This window comes from Stegodyphus dumicola, chromosome 4, assembly GCF_044657685.1.
Source record: "Stegodyphus dumicola isolate Sdum_Otavi_A_Nest chromosome 4, ASM4465768v1".
NCBI classification, from domain to species: Eukaryota; Metazoa; Arthropoda; class Arachnida; order Araneae; family Eresidae; genus Stegodyphus; species Stegodyphus dumicola.
The window spans coordinates 215,981,585-216,005,766 of NC_140771.1; the positions used below are offsets into that span (position 1 = coordinate 215,981,585).

Below are 24,182 nucleotides of genomic sequence, written 5' to 3' on the forward strand. Positions count from 1 at the left end.
CAAATATTTTATTTGAAGCTATAGTAATTTAAAGTGATATAGTATTTTAAATACATTTTTGTGTAAACATCTCCCGTTCTCTGATATCAAGTTCCCAACTATAATGTTCTTTGCATGTGGTGGTTATAGCGCCTTGTAGCGGCAGAAATATGAACTTCACCATCACCGTTACCGAGAGTATTAGAATATTGCAATCACAGGACCTTCTTAAATTTTTACCGTTGATCCTTGCAGAATGTCTGAAATGTCTTCCGAATCCATCTGCAACTTCTGAGACATTTTATTCCGTCTGGAATTTTAGCTAATACATTGCTAGAAAAGCTTCGTAAAGGCTTAGTTCGCGGGGAAAATAATGATGGCTTCTTTCTGCGTTATTGATCCAAAAGCCATGGCAGCCGGCTAGATCGCAATTGATGTCTGCAGCGCTAAAAATGGTCTTTTCTCGCGTTTTTTGTGCATTTCGATTATGTTATAAATTTCTTGTACAGTAGACAATGTTTATTTACCGCAAATATTCTACATGGCTTTTATGCAGTTTATTAGGACTCGTTTACACACAAGGTAAGTCGAAGGAATTTTTCAGCTGTCTTAGGCTTAAATATATATAAGTTCAATTAAATAGCAATTATTTTTCAATTTAGTATAATTATTTATCGATAATTTAACGGAAAATATTATCCAATAAAGAATAATGATAAATAGAGCTTGTCCGTGAAATTGGGTTTAGCATAAATTGGTTTTGATTCCGCTTTAATTTTACGTCACCATTTTTAAAATGACGTATTTGTGTGAAGGTGTGTATGAGTCCAGTATTGCGAGACGATCTGTATATTTGAGTAGGGCGAAGAGGATATGCATGCATTACATCTCAATTACTGTCGATTCCCTAAGTTTATATGCACTTGTACTTAAATAATGTTTTAGCTTCTAAATTTTCAAAAATCTAAGCGATATGTTTCTCCCTTCGAAAATATTAATCAAACGGAAATGAAAATAATTTGCCTGCGACTTTAACAAACATGAATTTCTTTAGCATAACAAATTTAATTAAAAGGTTCATGAGCTTTACCTTTTATTTTAATGTGTCTGGCAACAGTAGTTTTGTTCTCATATGATGATTTTTTTCGGCATCATTCCTGTCAAATATTAAAGAAACATGGCTGATTACAAAAAGAACACTAGGTTAATTAATAAATAAAAAAGAACAAAATTGGAAATATTTCAAGGAAAATATTGTCTTGGCTATATCAAAATATAAATATTTCAATTTTTTCATTTCTTTAATTAAAAGTACTGTGTAAAACGAGTTTGAAATAAGTAAATATAAATAATTATATAAAAAATTAAACCTATTTATTAAAAATAATTTAAAAACGACAGTTATACATTTTATTATTAGAATTACCAATGTAGTATATGTATTACATGCGAATTATATATAGTACGATCAAAACTACTCCAAAGTATATTGCAAACTGAACTATTTCACTAGCTATCAAAGCAATTTAAAACTTTCATGATTAGGATTTTGATTTTGGTTTTTAAAATGCGTGTTATTTATATTAAAAACGAATACATTAATTTCAGTAATCAAAATAAAAAAACATACACTAATCCAAAAAACTTGCATTGTTTGCTTTATTTATAAACACTTCTTAGAAAGAGTTCTCTATTCAAATTTTGTGTCCTGGCATATTAAAAAGTGTTTTTACTTCAAACGCGAAAAATAATTTTTATAAGTTAGTAACTTCCCGCATAAACGAGCCAGTGAAAAAAGTGCACAGCTACGTGTTAAATAATTAAGTCTTTTTCTCTCTCTCTCTATATATATACATATTATAAGAATAAATTGAATTTAATTAAAAAAATTAAATTTAAATACATATTTAATTAAGTAAATAATATAAATATACGTGTATTTTATATATATATATATATATATATATATGTTATATATCCACACACACAACATCTATTTTTACGAACAGTAGCTATTCATATTTTTCACTTTACACTTTTTAACAATGATTTTTGCTCCTTTTTAACAATGATAGCAACACTTTTGCTCAAACAAGCATTTTACATTTTACATTTTTAATATTTACAACGTAGGTTTTTACAATAGCTCTCACAGGTAGCAGCTTCACTACAGCTCAGAAATTCAAATATGTAGATCTAGGTAAGTTAAATTAAAACTTGCTATTTACTAACCTTTTTTTTATTTTTATTTTTATTTTTATATTTTGATTGTTGTATATAGTTTATTCCTTTGGGTGTGAGCACAGACCCTCTTTAACAACTTTAACTTACCTTTCTATAACTTACCTTTCTATGACTTTAACTTACCTTTCTTATTTAAATTACCTTTCTATGACGAATATTGCTTGTATAGTTGCGTTCTATCCCCCCGTAAAGTTTTGTTCCCTTTTTAAGATTCACCGTTATATATATATGAGATTAAAGTACGATTCAAAATAATTTAGTTTTAATTTAACTTAACTTTGATTGGTTAATTTTAAGTTATGATTTGCAAATTTGAACTTATTATTGGTTGAATCGTTGTGTAAATAAATGCCTGCATTATGAGCGGCGTGAATAATCATGTGAAGAATATTAATTTTGAAGTAGCGCAGTTTAAAAAAGGTTTATAAAAAGCAGTTACTGATTTTGAGATGGAAAAGTGAAAATCAAATTAAAATTTATACCCAAAATTTCCTTGCAAATTTAAATTTTGATTTATATAGTTTTTGTCATACTTATGTATTAAGTGCAAAAAGCTCAACCTGGTATTAATTTGCGATAAAATAATATCGCAAGAAGTTTTTATTTATTTTTCTTGGCACTAATATTTTGAATAGCTTGTTTTAAATATCAGGTTTTGTAATCTGTAAGCATGTTTTAAATCTAAGATTTTATATTCTTTTCCGTGTTAAGGTAAATTTCAGTAAAGATTTATAAATAATTTGCATAGCCATAGCAACTAGTTCTTCATTACAGCAACAAAATATTCACGTGAAGATGATAAAGAACGCAACTGCTATAAGCACCATATGTAGGCTTGCCAGATTTCAGAAATGTTCAACCGAGACACCGGAATGCCCCCGGCGTCGTGGATATTCAAGGGCACACATCCTTGGCGGTTTTTTGGAGTGTTTTAGAGGGTCGTTTATTCTCAATGTTATGAATAAATGGTTACCTTCTAGAAACCTAAACCATGGATAATAATAAATGACACAAGCATATAAATTTAAACATTTATTTCTTACATGCAAATATTTAAAAGTTACTTAAGTAAGAAAATACACGTCAAATGAGGAATAAAAATTTGAACAATATTTACATATACTTTTCATTGGCTAGGACGTTTTTTAGAAATTCTATTTTTGGTTTTAATCTTGTTATAAAAATCTTCACAAGCTAATCCGGTATTAATTTTACATGCCATCAAACCTTTAATCGTACATTCCTTCATCAAACCCCTATCATCAGTCCATGTGTTGTTCATCAAACAAATTATTCTCTCAATTGGTGCTGATGTCCCAGGTAAGCAGAAGACATACTCAACAATCTTGAGAGGACTGCTATGTGATTCTCCTTGAAATGATCAAACAGTCTGAGCCACTTTTCTTCACTTGAAGTAATCATATCTCTCGTAGACTCTTCTTGCTTCCACTGTTCCCAATTTGACTGGAAATACTCCTTAGCAACCACAACTTCGTCAAGCAGCTGATCAGTGTTTATTTGCACATCGGGTACATCAAGAAGGCTGCTGTTAATCATTTCAGCAAAATTTTCGGCGTTTTCCAATTAACAACATTTGTTTCGGTCAGATTGACCCAAGAAAACTGTTCAGCATTTTCAAAACTATTCTCCCAGTGGTCCAAGTATGCAATGCATCTTTGGAAGCCATCAAATTCTTCTTTTACACTGTAACGGACTTGCTCGTCTAGGTTAATGTAGATGTTCTTTACGCCCATAGGGATAAAGTTTTCTTTCTTTCTGTCATGTTTCTTTTGAGAGCTTTTTGAGCTTCAGCAATCTCAAACGCTGTAGTGATTTCTTTTCTCATTACCAGGATGGCCTTGTTAAAGAGTGCAAGCTGTCCGTGGACAAACCACAAACACATCTTTCCCGTTAAACCAGTAAATAAATTTTTTGGTCTAAAAGAAAACGCTTTCAGATCTTCAAAAATCTTTAAAATTCTTTCCAGCTCGGGCATCATTGACAGAAATCGGGTGTTCGCGTGTTGAATGAGTCTACGGTACTGTATCTCGGCATATTCACAAAATTCTTTTAGTTTAGTTACACGGACTGTGTGTACATGTGGAAGTATTTATAAATCTTCAAGAGTAAGGCACCAATATCGATTGGGAGACTGTCTAATGCAGTTTGCACACAGTTGTGCACAATGTATGCTCCACATCCGATTCCACTGATTTTCCGTCATAGGCTATTCTTGAGTCGATAGAAAACATTGTTTTGCCCTGCTTTTTTCACACCACCGAAGTTAGTGTTGCAGTTATCTCCACAAAAGCCCACTACTTTATTGTTCAAATCGTTTTGCAGCAGGACAGAGCATAAGTAATTTGTAAGAATTTCAGATGTTTCCCTCGCCACAGATTTGAAATCTAACAGCTTTACTTGCACACCTTAATTAGTATTAAAGTAGCGCAAAACAAATTGGCTCAAGTTTTATAGTCCTTTCTGCTTGATGCATCCATACTTCAATACGTAGTTTGACGTGGTCAAGTCTTTTTTAAGCTCTTCTTGAGCTAAAGAAGCTACGGCATTTAAAACTTTTACCTCACACTTAGTTTTTCCGAGTGAGAATTTAGGTTAAAGAAATTTAGAAATTAGCTTTGACGAACAAGAATTCGAATTGAAATTTGGGCTATTGTTTGCTGTATGGTAAGCAAAGGTCTCCTCTTTCGATGCTAAGTTTTTATCATTAGAACTCGCAGTCCTAAGAAAAACCGGTCAGTTTTGAAGAGCTGGCAGCACATGCTAAACTCTTTTTGTGTTTACTAGATTGCAAATGATCTTTTATATCGGATTGACCACCGTGAACAACAGAAAACTCAGAATTACAATGTGAACATTTAACTCTATGATCTTGCTAGCCAGTACATACCTTTTTTAAAAAAGGGAATTCATTCTGTAAATCCTCGGCGAATTTACACGACCATTGTGGCATTTTAACAGAAAACGCATAAATTTTAACTTAAAGCATAAATACAACAGCGCTAACTCACTAACACAACAGACACCTCCGAAAGAGACTGACAACTGACTGACTTATCTCTATCGCATGCAGCTAGCGCCGAGTCCAGAAAGCCTGTCGCATCGCGCATGGTCACGATTGGCGAGACAAGACAATACGATGACAGTATTATTTATTGGCAGATCATCACTCTTCTATAGTTTTCATCTTTCATACAGTACAGAGATAACTGACAAAGTAATTATCCTAAATAATACTTAAAAGTTAATTATTTTTAGACTTTTTTGGTCATCTATAAAATCAAATTTAATTTTTGCCGGGACGAGTTGTAAACCGGCCGGGACACCGGGATTTTGTCTGAAAACCAGGACGTCTGGCAAGCCTAACCATATGGAACCATTTTCCGGTTTCGGTGAGAGTAAATAAATGCACTCTTCATCTTTTTCTTAGCTGTAGATCGGGACATGATTCTCAGTTCTGTTTATTTTTACTGAGATAACAAATTTAAATTACTTATAACATAAAGGGAAATATAATAACATTTATATAACAAATTAATTTTCTAAGTGCATATGACATAAAGACGACAGGACGATGACATAAACTAAATCTGAAAGTCAGTGCTTGGTAACTTAACAAAGTGTTGATCAGTGGTATTGTAAAGACTGCAGTATTTGTTCGAAGATTCACCTGAATATAGACTTCAGCAATAATCAGTTATGCCTTCTTTATATCTTCCAACAGTTTTCGGATGTAGATCATGGTTACTAGTTGTTAATTATTCGAAGATATAGAAGAATGAGGAGCCAGTTATTATGGAATTCTATTCTGGAGTTGGTCTGTGGGCGAAAACTCTGATAACCGTCTGAACAAAGCCAAAAGCGGTTAAATTTAAATATGAAGAACTCCTTAACATTTACACACTGGCATTCGACTATTCAGCGTTTTGTCTTCTTGACAGATAACAAGAACCTTTATCTGTGGTGATCTGCAAACAGAATATTATAATTCTGTTCATTATACCTGCTAATCCCATAAATTGGGTATGCAGGTTGAGCAGTATTTGGTTTACTATCTTAAGGATACCGAAAAATTATTGGATATGTCTATTTTGGCATTTTAAATTTCGGTTTCCTAAATAAACTTTTGGGAATTATTTTATCATTAATCGGGAAAAATAAATTTCTTTATCAATTTCTGGACCCCGATGAAATATATTATTATTGGAAGATGTTTTAATGCTGCTGTGGTTTTAGGCTGGATACTAAACTGGTTTCAATTTTCCTTTTTTCATTAATGAAACTATAGTAAATAATGCATGGTTAGTGTTTTTACTCGTTTGTGCGATCCTGATCTTGACTTAGATTCTAGATTAAGTATACGAATTTTATTGTGACCAAAAGAGAGATAGTGCCTCCTGTGGGTGGTCAAGGTCATGGGCATCCTATAAGTAATAGTCCGTCTTCTTCCAGTTCTGTCCTAACTTCAAAGGAGAACATTCCAAGTAGGGGAGTATTGCCTCTTCCTCTACTACCAATCTCTGGAGGAGTTATTGGCCTTTTTAGTCCTCGACATTTTTAATGCCCGCTGGCTTCGGGAATAATATACTTTTACAAACATCGTTTACTGTCACACCGATTACAGTGGTACATTTGCTTCTATGTTACCATTATACTCTATGAACTACTTTAGTTAAAGCAGCTTTCTCTTCGACTAATGTAGTTTATATGCTATGTAAACAGATTTACGAAAATTTGGTAATGTAGTACAGAAACTATATCTGCTGTTGTTTTTACTTATGCTCACTTGTCTGACAGCAACGAAGCCCATGAAAATCCTCGTAGCAGGAGAGCGCCCAAGATACGCCTGTCGTTGGCAATAGCCTTGAGCACTTTACATGTAACAGTGCGATTTTTGCTCAATTGCACCCCAATTTCGATGGACAGCACCCTGGGGGGACATGTCCAAGTGTTTCTCACCCCTCTCCCCTTCCACCAAATTACACGAAAAGACTTTCGGCTTGCCGCATATTTAGAGTGCCGCCATGCCGTACCGACGTTCCTCGTGATTGGAACCTGAGCCTTTCGGCACGGCAGTCAGCGACGTTAACCACTATACCGGTTGGGCGGCAAATTTACATCTTGTTTACATAACGTGTAAACTTCATTATGGTAACGTTATATATGAATTACGTTACTCAGCGTAAAAGTAATATGGTATAGTTGTGTACCGGTTATTAAAGATCTCAGTTTTCTATTTTTGAAAAAAAAATTCCTAATTTTAGTTTAATACTTTTTAATTTAACATTCATTAAAAGAACGAAAGAATCAAAAATCGAATATTTTTTCCAAGTGAAATGGAATCAAATATTGTCAATATATAAAAGTGTGTAAAATTATTAATATTCTATATTGATCCACAGTTCCACCGAAGCTTGCCCCTCTTCCACGAGAACTGGAGTTCAAGAGAGGAGAACGTTTCCAACTCGTCTGTTCCTGTCGTGAAGGTGAACCTCCCCTTACTTTCAGCTGGGTCCGGGACGGGCAAACTTTGGTCGAGAGCATCGAAGTGCAAGTGCGACGTTTTGACGAATTCTCATCTTCCATCACGATATCGGCCTTGAGAGAGGATCACGCCGGGAACTATACTTGCATCGTTTCCAACCAGGGTGGAAGTGACAGTTCCACAGTCAAGCTAAGAGTACTCGGTAAGAAGCTTTGGATACAAAGCAGTTTAAATCAACAACAAACTTGGAAAACGAGAAAGCTCAAATTTATTTTAAACATGTCTCGAATTCGGCAACAAAAATCAACGAAATCTGCAGTCAGAACAAACAATATGCACAAATTCTAATTAAATATATTTATGATGATTGCCAGTATATCAATAAACAATAAATGGAAAAAAGAGCATCTAATTGGCTGTTATTCTACTTAGCTTCTGAGTAATTTCAAAAGAAATTAATTTACCTAGGCAACTTTAACTCCTTTCTAAGTCTACTATTAATTTCTTGCAGCAACTGTGTTTATGCCTGTGCCGAATGGTCATATGCTGGCTAAATGGTAGTAAGAGATTACTTAATCACTGGCGTCTCCCAGCTAGTGCCAGTAACACCAGAAACATTTCCGAAAACAGAGATAAAATCATTGATTTCCTCTTCAAAGATTTTTAATATAAATAAGGAACTCAGAACAAAGACAGTTGAAAAATGGACTAAGCACAACGCATTAAGCTTCTGATCTCTTTCAGCTTCCTTATGTAAGTGAAATGAAATACATGAACAAAAGCTGGATCTCTAGCTTATGTATATGCACATTTCTTAAAATGTCACCAAAATTATATCAACAATTTCGCCAAAGTTTTGAAAAGCTGAACTCTTTATATTTATAAGGGCTATTGAAGAGCTAAAAGCAGTTATGAATCTAATAATATATATATATATATATATATATATATATATATATATATATATATATATATATATATATGATGTACCAGCTTTTGTCCGGAATAAATAGATTGGTGAAGAAATATAGATGTAGTCGTAGTTTAAATTATCAGACGATAAGTTTAAAAAAGAGGATCCATTTATTATTGGTTAGGATAAATAGCAGTTACAAAAATCATATTTCCAGAGTAAATAAAAAAGAATTACTAATAACTTTTTGTATGAAGTTTACTGCATAGTTACATTAAAAAAAAGCCCCCGATATTTCTTTGCGAGTCCTTTTATAGCCTCTGGAAAGGCGGAGCTTCCAAGAAATGACGTCAGCCTCGTCAGACATTCCAGTTCTCTTTAAATATCTCTAGAAGATTCTAAAACTGTACGTGTAGAAAAGGCGGGAAAACAACTTGACTATTTGGGCTGTGGATTTGTGGCTGTGGATTTAATTCCCCGTACTTTCAAATTATTGGGCTGTGGATTTAATTCCACGTACTTTAAAATAAGAGACCGTCACCATTAAAAATGAAAAGAACATACAGTTAGAATTTTAAGTGTATTCTTGACTATGGAATTTTATTATTACATATATATAGTAAGAATAAAAATATACACTTATGTACTCAAATTTATGAGAATACAAAACATAGGTAGATATTTCCAAAATTTTATACTGTATACTCACTAAGTCAATTCCTGTCATAGAATCCGTTTTGCTTAGGTGATTAATTTTCAAATGAGGTTTATTAGAATCCTGCTCTGATATACTTTACAAAAAAGGTATTATAAATCGGCTATGTATTTAAGTGGATTTATATCTACATTTGCAGTTGCGCCTACGTGGTTGCGTCAGCCGTATGACATGTCAGTGCTGTCGGGGGCTCGAGTGACTCTGAACTGCGAGACGGCCGGAATACCTAAGCCCACAGTTACTTGGAGAAGAAGTAAAGGTAAAAAATATTTTATGTATTAATTAATTAAAAAAATCCTTTTTAAAATCGTTGTAAAATTATGAGATCTGTCAAAAAGTTTTCGAATTTGATTTTTTACATTTTTTTTTGCTCGCATCTCGGCAAGACTTCAACCTCATCGCCTTTGAAGTAATTCTTTTTGTAGACAGATGCATCATTTCCAACGCCATTATCAATTCGTAATGCATTCCGGGTAAGCCTCTTTCGAAGTTGCACCTAATTCTTCCTGCGAATTTTCGTTTATCTCGTGAATTATGCTGAAAATTTCGTTGTTTTAAATTAACTTTAGCTTCAGATAAAAAAAATTAATCTGCGAGAGTAAGGTAAAAACAATAACATTGCTGAGAAAGCATGGCTTTTTCATTTTTTTGCACAAAACTTTCTTTTAAAAGGGATGCGAATACAAGTTCGTTAACGTGATGCTAGAGCTAAGATTTGGTTACCAATTCAGAAGTCAAACAACAAAAAACAGAGTTACATCCTCAAACCTTCACAGGACCAGCCTCGATGGTTTACCGAACCAGCATCCTCAGCTGCAAAAGCGAAAAAAAAAATAAATAAACGCTAATTTTTGTTGTTTGACTTCTGAATTGGTATTTGTTTGGCGTGTTATTGCATCTTAATTAAGATTTGGTTATCCCAAATTCAAGTCTCTCTCTCGGAATGTGTTCTTTTAGTCACCTCAATAAATACTTCAAGGTAATATTTATGATTTATTATTTGCTCATTTGGCAAAAATTTGAGATGGATGCCGAAATGATGACGCCCTTGACGCCAAAAAGGCAATCAATATAATTCTGATTTTCCATCTGACCTGCTGCTGAACCAAATGGCGTTATCCCAGAAGGGCTATTAATTTCGTTTTGGCATTTTGCTTCGAAAACTTTAAAAGTCTGAATCACTTTTTAAATTGTTGCTACCAAATATTATTGCCCATTACTATATTTAAAAAAATTAAATATTGACGAATCTGCATAAATGTATGTATGTTTCTCGCATTTTGATTAAACAACGATACCTAGAGCCATCAAAGTTTTAATAACGTACGTCTCCGCTCGCTTATGGGCATCTGGAAGCCCAAATTTGGAATTTGCTTTATTATTTATTTCATATTTTGTAAAGCACTAATGTGTTTTTGATTAAGAAACTCCACTAAGCGAGCAATGCCAACAGTGTACGAAAAAAAAGCACTTTTATTTCCAGCGCGCGAGGCTGTGTATCGGAGATTCTTAAGATATGCTCTTTTTAAATTATTTTGGGATATTACTGTTTAATTGAATTTTATGGTTTAATTGCGAAGAACATGATATTTAATAAATAAAAGTAACACACAAAACATTAAAAAAAGTGGGCGTAATATAAAATCTGAAAGCTTTCAGATATTTTTATATTATAATTTTTTTTTAAATTAATTTTTGTTTCTTTTGAGAACCGGTGCATTGAGATACTGTGCTTGTGTTTCATATCAAAGTTTAAAACGATACCTCATAATATGGTGGTATGATTCAGATGTTTCAGTAGGTAGCGGTTGATTTCTCTATAGTTAATCGTAAATTCGAATGCACGATTTCATGAATACCCTGATAGAAAGTCATCATTAGTTTGTTGGCTACCGTTTAATCGCTTAAACAACGCAGCCTAATACCACAATGACCAACGACTATAGCTATATCAGAGCAATTTTTTCTGGAAAAGAAACATTTAGCTGTACGAAAAGAAGAATTACATTGCCATTTAATCTGTCCTAAGTATGAATTTCATTATAAATCATTGATCCTGATTTTCGAATTCTAGTTTATGAATAAATAAACATAGATCTTCAAGTATATATTTTATTTAATTTTCTCATTAAATACTGCTGTTTTGAACAATCATTCTCCTCTTTCACCTAAAAATCAAGCACATTTTGAACTTTTGTTTACTTTATAAGGTATTGTTTTCGCCTTCCTAGCGTGCCTTCGTGGTGTAGTGGTTCTGCACGCTGGGCCGGTATCCAAAGGTCTATGGTTCGATTACCGGCTAAGGCGATTGCTCATTTTTCATCTTGCCTTCTTCCGAAAAATACCTGATGTGTCTACAACGTTTTATTTCCAATAACTGCGGCAGTGGAATTTTCAGCTTTGAAATTTTTTTGCGGAGTGTTTAAACTGTTTTGGAAACTTATGTTAAGCTTACTTTAGGCTATTTTTATTATGCATTTATCATCTATGTGTCTTGGCAAGTATTGCCACTGTATACAAAGCATGGTACTGCTTCACGCTAATAATTATCAACTGAAGGGTCACCAGGGAATAGTGGTTTTTATAGACATTTATATACTTCATTTAAATTTTATTTTAACATCATCTCTGAGCTTAGTACACAGCCACACATTGATCGCTTACGTGTTGTTTGCGAGTGATTGTTAACTCGTAGGTCCTTCATGGTCATCTTCAGCGTAGACTATTTTAATAATCTATTTGATTGATATAATTTTAAAAACATTTACTTTATTTGCTCAACTGATGATTTTTATAAATATCTGAAGCCTAATTTTGAATAATAAAAGATGTTTTTGATGTCGTTTATTACGTACCAGGTATCGCGACAAAATCATCGTGAAACAAAGCAACGTGGGCTGAAAAAAAACAAGGAGAAAATAGCACACTTCTAAACCATCCTTGTATTAAGCATTATCGCAAAAAATATTGCGGTTCAGAAATTTCGTGTTTTAAAACATCGCGGTAAAAAATAAAGCACCTAAAATTCCTCGCATAATGATAACGCATCCTCGTATGATGATCGCAGACATATGTTTCCAGACCTTAAAAACTTTAAAAGCATGTTGGCGTATTGTTTTGTGGGCGCAAGAAGAAATGAGGAATACCTCTATATTTCATATTTTTTAATTAATTAATAAATTTCCACTGAAAAAGCAAGTAAACTCAAGCATTCAAAAACTGAAAATGACTACAAAATTCTGAATATAACAGTTAATAGAATTTTAAAACCAATAGGCATTATTTAATAAATCTCTTTCATAAATTTGTATTGGTAGTGAGAAAATGAATTTAAAACTTTTTCAAAGGTCTGAAAATACATATACCTATGATGTTATTATCTTGCGATGACTTTAGATGCTTTGTTTTTTAACGCGATATCGTTTCCAACGATGTTTTAAAACTATGATGTTTTCGAATTGTTTCATTCTTTTCTTTCATGATGTTTTGTACAAGGATGTTTTTCCTCTGGCTAGTTCTCTTCACAATGGTTTTGCCAGGCCCTTTTTCGGAGAACACTTTATATGCCGGGTAAACAATCTTCTACGATCCTTGTATTGCTTAATGAGATAGAAATCTAATCCCGGTGACGGACTGGCTGCATGAACGCTTTTGTGGCTTTCCCCATGTAGAACATGAATACAAGCCAAGTTCCTTTATAAAGTCCTTTCCGAAGACATCCCTTCCCTTAGGCAGATAGGCCTCGTGTGATTATTCATATTCAAACAAACCAAAGCAATCTAGGTAGGAACTAAAAGATATAATACGTTTACATTAATAAAAGTCAATTTTTGATAGCGGATAAATAATAAATAATTATAACATCCTTGGAAATATTGAAAATTATTAATTGTTAAAAATAACAGAAATTACTATTCTAAAATGATTGTAGAATATCTTAGAATCAGTTAAGAAATATTAGAATGGTATTAATTTCATTACTTTTTTTGAAATCACGAAATTCTGATTATGAAAAACTTTTATAATATCTAATATGATAATAGGTAAAAGTATTTAAATGCATTTGAAGTTAGAGGTGTTTACAATCTATGAATACTTAATCTTTTAATAGTGAACCAAAAACCTGTTAAGTAAAGTTAGAAGATCTGAAGGAATAGGTTGAAGAAGACTTTAATGAAACCATGAAAATCACTTCTCGAGAAAAACGGCCCCGTCATCTCCGACGGTCAGGCATCAATGAATACTCTATGGAGTGTTGCGTTGATACTCCTATCAAAAGACAACCTTTCAGTTCTTAAAACACATAAGGAAAAAGCAGTCTCAAAGTGCATAAGGAAAATGCAAAAGCGAGAAGTCATTAGAATAAACCATCATCTGTTACGACGGCTATTAAAAGCCAACAACTGGGGCATTTCTATTACAATGAAATGCTAATTACGATATTAACTATTCAATTGTTTTATGTAAATCAATTTACAAAACAGAAAGAGGCTTTATTGGGTGATCAGTAAATTAATGGCAGAAGTAATCTCACAAAAGAAATAGGATGTCTTCATATTTTGCGTTAAGATTGCGCTCTAAGGGAAATTCTAATTCCGTTTTCGTGCTTCACATAGTTACGCTAGATATAGATTGTGTAATAGAGATTTGTATGCAAAGCAGTACTAATGTAAGGTTTTTTAAACTATAAAGATGAGATTTTCTTTGCTTTGTAGTACGGAAATGTTGCTGCTTGATTGTTCCTAGGAAAATGCAGTTGAGATAGTCTTTTTAGTCTTTTTTGAAACTTCCTTCTGGGTTTGAAATGATTAGATTAATAGAGGTAAACTTTGCAATAGCTACATTATTATCCTCATAAAAATATTCATAATATATACTCAGGTTGTAGAATTGTTGTCTGTTTATCGAAAGTTTTAATATAGAAAATCTGATGTGAACACCACATGACTTGGATGGCTTATTAAATTACACACATTTTCTTCTGCAATTCATTTAAAATTATTTCCTCGAATTTCGTTAGAGCTATGTTAAATCAATTTCTCATTCACTCATCTCGCGACGAGGCAGAAATGCATAATAAGCTCAAAACACTCTTCATTAAAAAGTGTAAAATACAGAAAGACTTAACACCGAAAAAAACAACCCAGTTAAAAAATCATTAAAAACAGTTATAAAAGGAAATTTTTTAATTAAAATTAGAGTATCTACTTAAAAACAAGCAATTCGGCCAACGGGCAAAAGATATAGTTTTTGGTTCGCAAACAATTAAAAAAGTGTTTGGTCCCACTACGCAAAAAGACACTGAAATTGGTGCACCAACTGACTTAATTCACTATTCTACTAAGAGTTTCAAATGTAAAGAAATAGCCTCCATATTAAGCCTAGCGTGAATGAAACTTTTAAATTGTTGATAACTCTGCAACTTTTTTACATACAGATTAACCAAAGGTATAAAAACCTTAACCGGAAGATAAAAACAACATAAATTAATCACATTTAAAGCAAAACATGCACAATTTACCGAGATATAAGAATAAAAAAAACAGAGCTCACCAGGGAATAAGAGGCTGAGTATATATATATATATATACGTTAGTGCGGACGACTTTTAAACAAAAAAGAGAAATGTACAACATTTTAGCTGTCCCATATACAAAATTACGACTAATGCGAGATACATATAAGCGTACGTAGGTACGTACAGACGTCACGAAAAAAATCCTTTTTGAACCCATTTTACAATAGTTTTTGGAAAAAATAATCTTATTCTGTCAGTACTTATAGATGTCATGAAAAAAAAAAAAAAAAAACCGTTCAGTTAGATTCGAGAGAGGTCAAAATGGATATTTTCGTTGAAATATTATATCCGAAATTTTTTGCGGATAATGCTTTTCCTTAACTTTGAAAAAGGAATTAAAAATCTTGCGCTCTTATATTGTCAAACAGCAAGGCCGTTTTCCAGTCAAGGTGTATGTCATTATTTGTCTTGAAAATCTCCCAGAATTAGTCTCTCTGTTTTATCGGAACATGACACAACAGACTTAATAAAGTTAATGTCGGAAAGAACAGTGGGAAGAATTAACATAAAAAATATTACAAATGCTTTCCGTAAGAGTCTTATAAGCCCCAAAAAGTCAAGAGCAGTTTAAAAAAAAATAACTTTTAGGGAATATGCTAAATCTTCATATGGCTGGTATTTTTCAGTTAGATACCATGCTGAAAAGAACAAATAAAGGATTTTCAAAAATTTAAATTTATGAGATGAGGGTTTGTGTTACTGAAAATATATGAAAGATATCTGATTTTCGACAATTTGCGGTTCACAAATTGTTTCAAATAGTATATACGGCTGGAATTTCTACGTGCAACATTGTCCTTCACCAGAACCAACTATTTAAGGAATACTGACTTATGTTGTAATTAATAATAATAAAGAAAGAATTTAAAATCGAAAACAACTGTAAAAAGATAAATGCATCTTATAGTTGTCGAAGTGCTATAAGATGCATTTTTATATCAAATTTCAAGTTGATAAAGTTTTGTAAGCACAAAAGGAGTGTTTAGGAGACTCATCTAATTACTTCACATGTACTCAAAAGATACTTGATGATTACTTCCCATAAGGAATTAAATCAGCCAAATTAATGCTCTGCCCTTCAAAAAAGATTCAGGGTAACGTATCTTTTAGTATCGTTCTCATTTCTAGACTCTTTTACTATAATACTGCTATTAAATCTAGCACCAGTATAATCAGTGCTATTTAGAAACTAACCCTTGCCAGCAGGTACTTTACTGAAAAGGTTACTTAACACTGGATTTGGTAAGTAAAATATATCGTGTTGTTGCACTTAAGAAAGTTAATATCAAATCTGTGTAAAAAAAAGTTCTTGTTAAGTACATAATTTGATACATTTTCCCCAGATGTATTATTTCTAGTTACTTTTTTCGGTGCATGTTTTGTGTTTCCTTTTTCATTACAATCGCTTATTTTTTTAAATTTCGGAAGAAGTTTAGTGTTTATGGCCTTTGGCAACTTGCTTCTGTTTTTTTTATTTCAGGTTTCAACTTACAGCAAATGGAAACACTGACCGTCACCCACTGGCGGACAGGAGAAGATGGTAGTTTGACTACATCTAGCGCCAAAAAAGAAGACGAAGGCTTTTATTCGTGTGAAGTCGCCAATGGTGTCGGCGAAGGACTTCGGAAAACTGTCAGAATTGAGGTCCAAGGTAAGAAAAATTAACTGTCGTTGGTTAAATTCTACTTTGCCTGTTTTTATTATCAATTCAGAAACAAACTATTGATTTAAATACAAGTATATATTTACGGGTTTGTTAAATAAAAATTCTCACCTTAAATAAACAACAAGGTTATTGGCTTCCCCGCCCCGTGAACTAAATCACACTACGGGACTACTCCCCCTTTGGGCACTTCGTGGAGGTTCAACCTCCATTATTACCCTTCCAGGGAAGCAGCGCACTACCTGGATATGACTCCAGGCAGCACTGGTCGTCAATTGCTCCTGCCAGTCGCATGGGCGAGCCCGTCGCAGTAGGCCGTTACCCAGCAAACCGAGGGGAACTAGCCCTCCGGCTACGTTCCACACCACTCAGGACATGCCAGACACCGAGGCCGGCCAATAAGTGACCTTTCCCATGCCCTTCAGAACCACCAAGTTCATAAATTTTATACCCCCGTGGCCGAGATTGCCTAGGTACAGATCCCAGCCAGTAGCTTCGCAGAATTTTCTACGTCGACATCCGGGGGGGGGAGGTCACCTTAAATAAACACAAATCTTTGAAATCAAAAACAGTTACCATACTAAGCTCGAATACTAAATACAGGCAAAACTAACTAAATGCGTTTTCTTTTAAAATAAATCAATGGAATAAATAGTAATTCATGTTAATATGTTTTTTAAGTGTTAAGCTTGGTAAAGTCGAATATGGTTTTCCGATGACTATTTTTTAAGACGGAGGATTCAGAGCCCAGTGCATTGCTTATTAGGGTAATCTTAATTTTGATTACAGATAACAGTAATAAATTCAGAGAGGATTGTCATCCCGATATAACCTATCTTCCGGATGTTTTACGTCCGTCCATCGACGTAAAATTTCCAGATTTAGGAAATGCCGACTCATTTTCTTTTTCAATTTATATTTTAAGATAAATGTATCTTTCAAAGATTTTACAAATTAAAACTTTTAGAATATATAAAGTTCACGTGAGAGGTCCAAACAAGTAAAGAATTCAGGGCCAATGCAGTATTCATTAGAGTGATTTTAATTTTGCTTACGGATAAAGATAATAAATTCAGGGATGATTGGGATCCGAATATAGCTTGTCTTTTTGGTTTTTCTACTTTCTTAAATGAATTTCTGAAATGCAGACTCATTATCTTTCTCAATTTTTATTTAAAAATATTATCATTCAGATATTAAATAAATTAAGAACTTTTATTCTATTTAAAGTTCATGCGAGAGATCAAAATGCATAAACATTTCAGGATAATTTATTGAATAGCTGGAAAATTCACCAAAATTTATAGCACCCAAATTAAATTAAAGATAATTATTTATTTAAATTCAAAGATAATTATATATGTAACATTGACTGGGACTGCAGTTAATAATAATAATAACAGCAAATCTATAAAATTAAAAACAATGATTTAAAAAAGTGTTTTTTAAATTCTGGAAGGATTCAGATTTTAAAGATCGGCCAAAGGTATCATCTTTTAAAGTTTAATATGTGTAGTATAGGTTATCAACAGAGATGGCCCAGATTTAAAAGCAAAACATTTTACCCGATATTAGATGAATGTGCTTTTAGACTAATATGGGAACGTTATACTTGTATATCTTTTGTAAATTTCAAAAGTGAAAAAATATGTAATGTAATTCTATAAAAATATTTAATGTTTTTAATTAGATGTATCATGAATTAAATGCATTTTTATTTTAATCAGTAAGTTTAAAAAGAGAAAAAATAATATAAGAACTGCATCTATTGTTTAAATGGTTTAGTTTATTAATTAATAAAAGACAGATTAAAAATGAAAGAATAGTATCTTACGTTTTCTCGATTGGCAATAGACTCGAATGAAAAGCGTGAAAACGTAAAATCGTGTTTCCAGACTAATAGTACCTTTGTGCTAATGAAATAAAAAAATTAAAACTTGAAAATTATAAAATTAGAAACAGTTAAAGTAACCTTGATTTGGTTTGAAACTAACAATAATAACAGCACAAATCTTTTTTATAAAAATTGAAAAGCTAATCATTTCAAGTTGATAAAAGTGTCAACGAGATTAAAAAGAAGATTTATGTAACTAATACTTTACATACACCCAAAATAAATTTGTCTGCTCGTTGCTATGTATGAAATTAATGTAAGTTAATATTATCTTCTTTAAGACATTATATATGAAATGAATATAAGTTAATATTATCTACTTTAAGACATTATGTAGGAAATTAATATAAGTTAATATTATCTACTTTAAGATATTATGTATGAAATTAATGTAAGTTAATATTATCTACTTTAAGACATTATGTATGAAATTAAGTTAATATAATCTACTTTAAGACAGATTTAAGTCATGTACTATTTTTGTGAAAGATAATTATCTGACCAAAATATTATCGAAAGATACTGTCTTTTATCTTTTGGAATTGCCTTATCGTACTGCCAATACTAAATGACAAGTTCAATTTCAATTAATTATTTTTTATATTGAAGTTATTTTTTGCTGAAGTTATCTTTTCCCAAATAACAGCGAATTTTGAAACTGTAGGCAAACATAAATAACTTTAATTTTCAATATGAATTGTATACAAAGTCTTAAAAATGTGTAATCTTCTTGTCCAACCCTCAAAATAAAACTCTCTGTCTTTTTTAAAACTGGTTGATTGAAACTGTATTCAGTCACAGCAGATTTTCCCTGAATTCTGGATTATGTGCACAAGAATAATCATTTTTGAGGATTACACGTGTATTGGTATCCCCCTGCCTTCAAAAGAAGACAATCGTCTAAAAGTGATTATGCTAGAACTGAATAATTTAAAAACAAAAATCTTTTATTTTTGTGGTTAACCTCAGTGCTAAACCCTCAGAGGAAATTTAGAGCTAAATAATATCTGGTGGAAAACTACAAGCGAAGAAAGCATGAAAAGGTGTCTAAAGATAACCAAAATCGTAAATGAAAGCAAGGTACTTCGGATGCAGTGAGTTGAGCCATTATATATTAAAATTAAATGCTCACATAGCTCTTAAAAGGGGGGGATATAACACACTTTTACCGCCTAAAGAAAAATATATAATTTATTTAAATTTTTTATTATTACAATTTAAAAGAGCATTCTCTACCTCTTCAGTAAAAAGCTCAGAAGAATTCACCTTTAATTGCATGCTGGATCATTTTTCGATTATCCATTTTTTGCAGTTAACCGTGCATTGCATGCGTGGGTAATTGGGAATTTCATGTATTTTTTCCTTGGATGTTTGCAAAACGTTTTAATTTTGCTCTTTTTACAGTTCCTCCTAGCGTGACTGTGATGGAAGCAGAGAAGACAGTTAAAAAAGGAGACTCCACTACACTAAGATGTGACGTAACTGGAGATATCCCTTTGACAATCACATGGGGTAAAGCCAATAAAAATTTACCTCTCATCACCGAAGATAGGTAATTGAGATTATGCTTACCTAGTTTAATAGATACAAAAGTAAGGCAACGTGGTTATACAGCTTGGAAGAACCAGGCAAAAATATCCGCATTTTAAGTGATTTAATAAAGAAAAAATTATGAAACCTACTTCGGATAAATAATGAAATAAAGCCTACTTTGGATAAATAACTTGCAAAATATGAGTAATTTAATGATAATAAATAGATTTTGATAGTTATAATTAATAATTTTCTCTAATCAAGATTCCAAATTTTTACAATAATTTGAAATATTTAGTAAGACATGTCTGTAAATTTTATGAGCAGCTTATTCGCTATTTTTTTCGATTTTTAAATAAAGATTTTTTTTATTTCAAATCACTTAAGAATTAGAAGATTTTTTCCCTTCTTCTTACTGTTTTTCTTTGATATATTAACCACCATTCTCTAATATTATATCTGCTGTCTTCCCAAACTTACTTTTTTAAGACTTGAAATTGATTCTAAAACTATGGTTTCTTATTCCATATCATTTTTTTTGGATTGCAATATTTAAATTATGGAATTTTTAAAGTAAATTTAAGAATATTTGCCTTCCGCATACTTGTTCAATGTATTTGAACTTTTATTTCAGAAAGAGTGGTATATTTCTTTAAAGTATCTAAATTTAATTATGTTTGCAAAGCAAATAAAGATTTGCGTTTGAATGAAAAGTATGTAAAATATTCAGTGCAACTTCAAAATGGTCACTTGCATTTCAAATCTTGTGGAACGATAAAAACTAATTCTTAAGCCAATCTTTAATTAATTAAACGTGCAACGTTCCTTTTTCTATTTGACAGGTTTCCACAACTGTGAATTTGAACTAAAGTTTATAGTTACAGTTCTGACCGGTTCCTGTCACTAAAATACCAAACCGGAAATTAAACACTAAGTACTTAAGAGTCTTAACTATAAGTATTTAAGTCTTTTTAATTTATTTATTTTTTAATAATTAATCTAGCTAGATTAAATCTAATCCATGTGAGTTAACCAAAACATAACAAATTATAATTAGTAAGCCTTCTTGTGTCTGTCACATTAAAGTCTTGACTAAAATCTTTACCAAACACAGGATATTTTCTTTACCTAATTTTATGATCTATAGCATTATTTTCTTTAACACGTTATTTTTGTGTCAGTTCTTTCCTGTAACTTCTAAGCTCTGGTTAATCTTCGCTAGAATGCAGAATGAGTTAAAATGATGAGCGTCTTTGTAGTTTATAGAGATGGTTTGCTCCCAGAAAGCCGTTCATTTCTTGTATTGTCCTCCTGATTTTTGTGATTTATTTTTTAATTCGTTAACGCATAGGATTAAAAGTTTTGGATATCTATGACCGGGTTGATTAGGCAGAAGTTATTCGATGTGTTATATATATTGAAGCATTTTTAGTTCTAACACCCTATAAATAATGATAAGTATACTTGTTTAGATTTATTTTATATCTATAAAATGTAGTTTTAATAAATGTTTAGATTAAATTTTACATTTGTTTTGTATGTTTGGAGTTTCGGATTTCGTCGAAATCATTTGAAGTAGAAATACCTTGGAGCACAGGATTCGTGGAAGCATAGAAAGGTTAAACATGGTGTAATATAATGGTTAATTGGGTTTAACTTGAGACTTCTACATGCACTTCATTTTCTTCCAACTGATTGTTTCTCATGATGTCCTGCCATAAAAATTGCTCACCAAGAAGTAATTGTAAGATAGTAACGAAACTTGCCACTGAAGGTATGTGCCAGGCACATATGCAAACGATTATAGTGTGGTTGCCCATCGAAGATTCTACCAGTGGAAGTTCTTCTTAAAAAGGTATGCAGATGCATTTTGCCTGTACTTAATCTATTCCACAGGGATGATTTTTCACTAGGAATGCCGTTGTACTGCCATCGTAGAAAATACGATCAGCTGCCAGAATTTGAGAGGTGAGGAATCATAGGGATGATGGAAGCCGGCTGGTTAACTCGGAGAGTAATCCATCACCTAAGCCATTCTGACTTTACTCAGAGGAAGCGTTGATACCAGTGGATGACAGAGAGGTCACATACATGGTGTCCAGTCACAGTGCTTGGCAGACCAATAGCCGAGAGGACAACAATATCACCTGACGCATACGCAAAACTCCAATTGCGATATTTTTTGCTATTCAGACATAGCAGTACGTGTCCCTCTGTGTCTACCCTGGCTTAAGGGATCTGGTATCGCAGCACCCGTTAAGTGTACTTCTAATGACACCCAACCACCGTTGCTTGCGTCTGAAGTGGTGCCGATCTTGGGATTGGTCTGCAACAGGTACAGGCAGAAGCTAGGCCAGTGCCTGTATAGTACCATAGGTGACTAAAGTATAATGGAACTAGGTCGTCTTTATCTAATTGAGATTTTGTTTGGGTAGTGAGAATCTTTTCTCCAATGAATAAGTATACGTGTGTACAGGCTCCGAGGTGAAAGAGTCCTCAATTCTGCCTTTTCTTTAAAGTGTCAAAATGCTTCCACAGCTGATGTGATGGTATTAAATGCGGTTGCGTACAACACTTGGCCATTTTTAATATTTATCCATGGCATTATGACAACCCATATCCTTCTGTCATACACTGTAGGGCTTCTCAAGAAGATATTTTTTTAACCGAACGATAAACCGGGGCCACTCTCACTGCAAAAGTGTCACAGGAATGCTTCCACCACATTAACACCATTCCCTGGTCTGGACGATCCTAGATTTGACACCGATCGAGCATGTCTCAAATCACTTGGACAGTCTAGTAGTTTAGTCAAACTACAGGCACGCTTACAAGCAACTGCGAAATGAGATCACATAGGACGCCATACTAGACCTGCATGCTCTCCCTTTATTTTTAGTTCTTTTTAAGATTATAACATCCATTAATTTGCAGATTTTCTTGTCAGAAATGGTCCTCCTGCTTTGATTTTGTAATCACTTATCAATGTCACATTCACGTGTATAAAATTTTGTTCAACTCTGAAAACTCTTTCTTGGTGCGTAAAGTTTTGTGAAAATGTGTGTATTAAAATCTCAATTAATAATTATTCATATTTATCTATAAAAATATGGATAATAATCTTTAAAATCATTATGTTTTCTTTCCTGCCGAAGCAAATTGCGTTTAGGTTGTTATTGTTTAGTTCTGATTACTTTGCCTTTCAGAATAAGATTCCAAGAAGACAGTACATTAGAAAACTCAAGTTCATCAGTCATTATTCGCAATACGGCAGCAGAAGACACAGGCCTTTATATTTGTTCAGCAAGAAATACATTTGGGCAAAGCCAAGCTACTATAAGATTAAAAGTTGTCGGTAAGTAATTTTGCTCAATATGTGTTTAAATTGCATATGTCATACAAGTAAACTCTGCTGTATGAATCCTTCCTGTGTCATTTAGTTTCTAGGACCAAAGTTTTTAGCCCTGTTTTAAAAGCATTTGAAATATGTTTTCATAAGATATGTACATTTCGCGTCTTGTTTAAAAACATGTTGTCACTTTACTTACTTAATATTTATTCAAAACTCTAAATTAAAGCAATTGTATTGTTGATCACATACTACCACTGGCGTATAGAATAAATGTATAATTTTATATTTATATCTGATACAATAAAAACATAGTTTATATTAATAATAATAAGAGAACAATTTCGCTAGAATTTTGTAAAAATATATATTTTTATTTCTTCCTTTTTTTAATGTAGCGTGTAGATAGCACTTCAACTAAAACTTATGCTTTCAAAGTTAGCTCCTAAAGGCTCTAGTCATATTTTCTTCTTTTTTATCTTCTTTCTGGCAGTGAAGTACCTATGCAAATTCAGAAATTAAAAAAATATTAAACAATCCACAGATCTTACATGTCCAAATCTTCTTTTGACTTGTGCTCGAAGCGATTATCTTAATTTTGATATATTACTTGTTGTTTGTACATATCGTCATGGTGAGGATACCAAGATTAGTGTTTCTAGCGTTTCTCGTCTTCAAGCTGCAATGGATACCAACGGTGTTATATTCTCAAGAGCCTGAAGGTGTTTTAAAGTGGTGTGGTGTTTTCAAACGATATTTTGACCTGTACTAGGAATTATTTCCTACCTTTTGTTATATAGTTTTTATGCAA

At 32.5% G+C, this 24,182-nt stretch overlaps 1 protein-coding gene across 1 annotated transcript in view; it reads left to right on the forward strand.

The window, feature by feature from the left end:
* Nucleotides 1-203: 203 nt before the first annotated feature.
* Nucleotides 204-24,182, forward strand: part of LOC118182830 (cell adhesion molecule Dscam2-like) — a 42,499-nt gene continuing 18,520 nt past the window's right edge. The window contains exons 1-6 of the mRNA XM_035352226.2: nucleotides 204-561; nucleotides 7,644-7,928; nucleotides 9,494-9,613; nucleotides 16,413-16,583; nucleotides 19,894-20,041; nucleotides 23,229-23,377. Of these exons, the coding sequence (XP_035208117.2) occupies nucleotides 495-561; nucleotides 7,644-7,928; nucleotides 9,494-9,613; nucleotides 16,413-16,583; nucleotides 19,894-20,041; nucleotides 23,229-23,377 (940 nt within the window). The 5' untranslated portion in view covers nucleotides 204-494. The remainder of the gene's footprint in view (nucleotides 562-7,643; nucleotides 7,929-9,493; nucleotides 9,614-16,412; nucleotides 16,584-19,893; nucleotides 20,042-23,228; nucleotides 23,378-24,182) is intronic.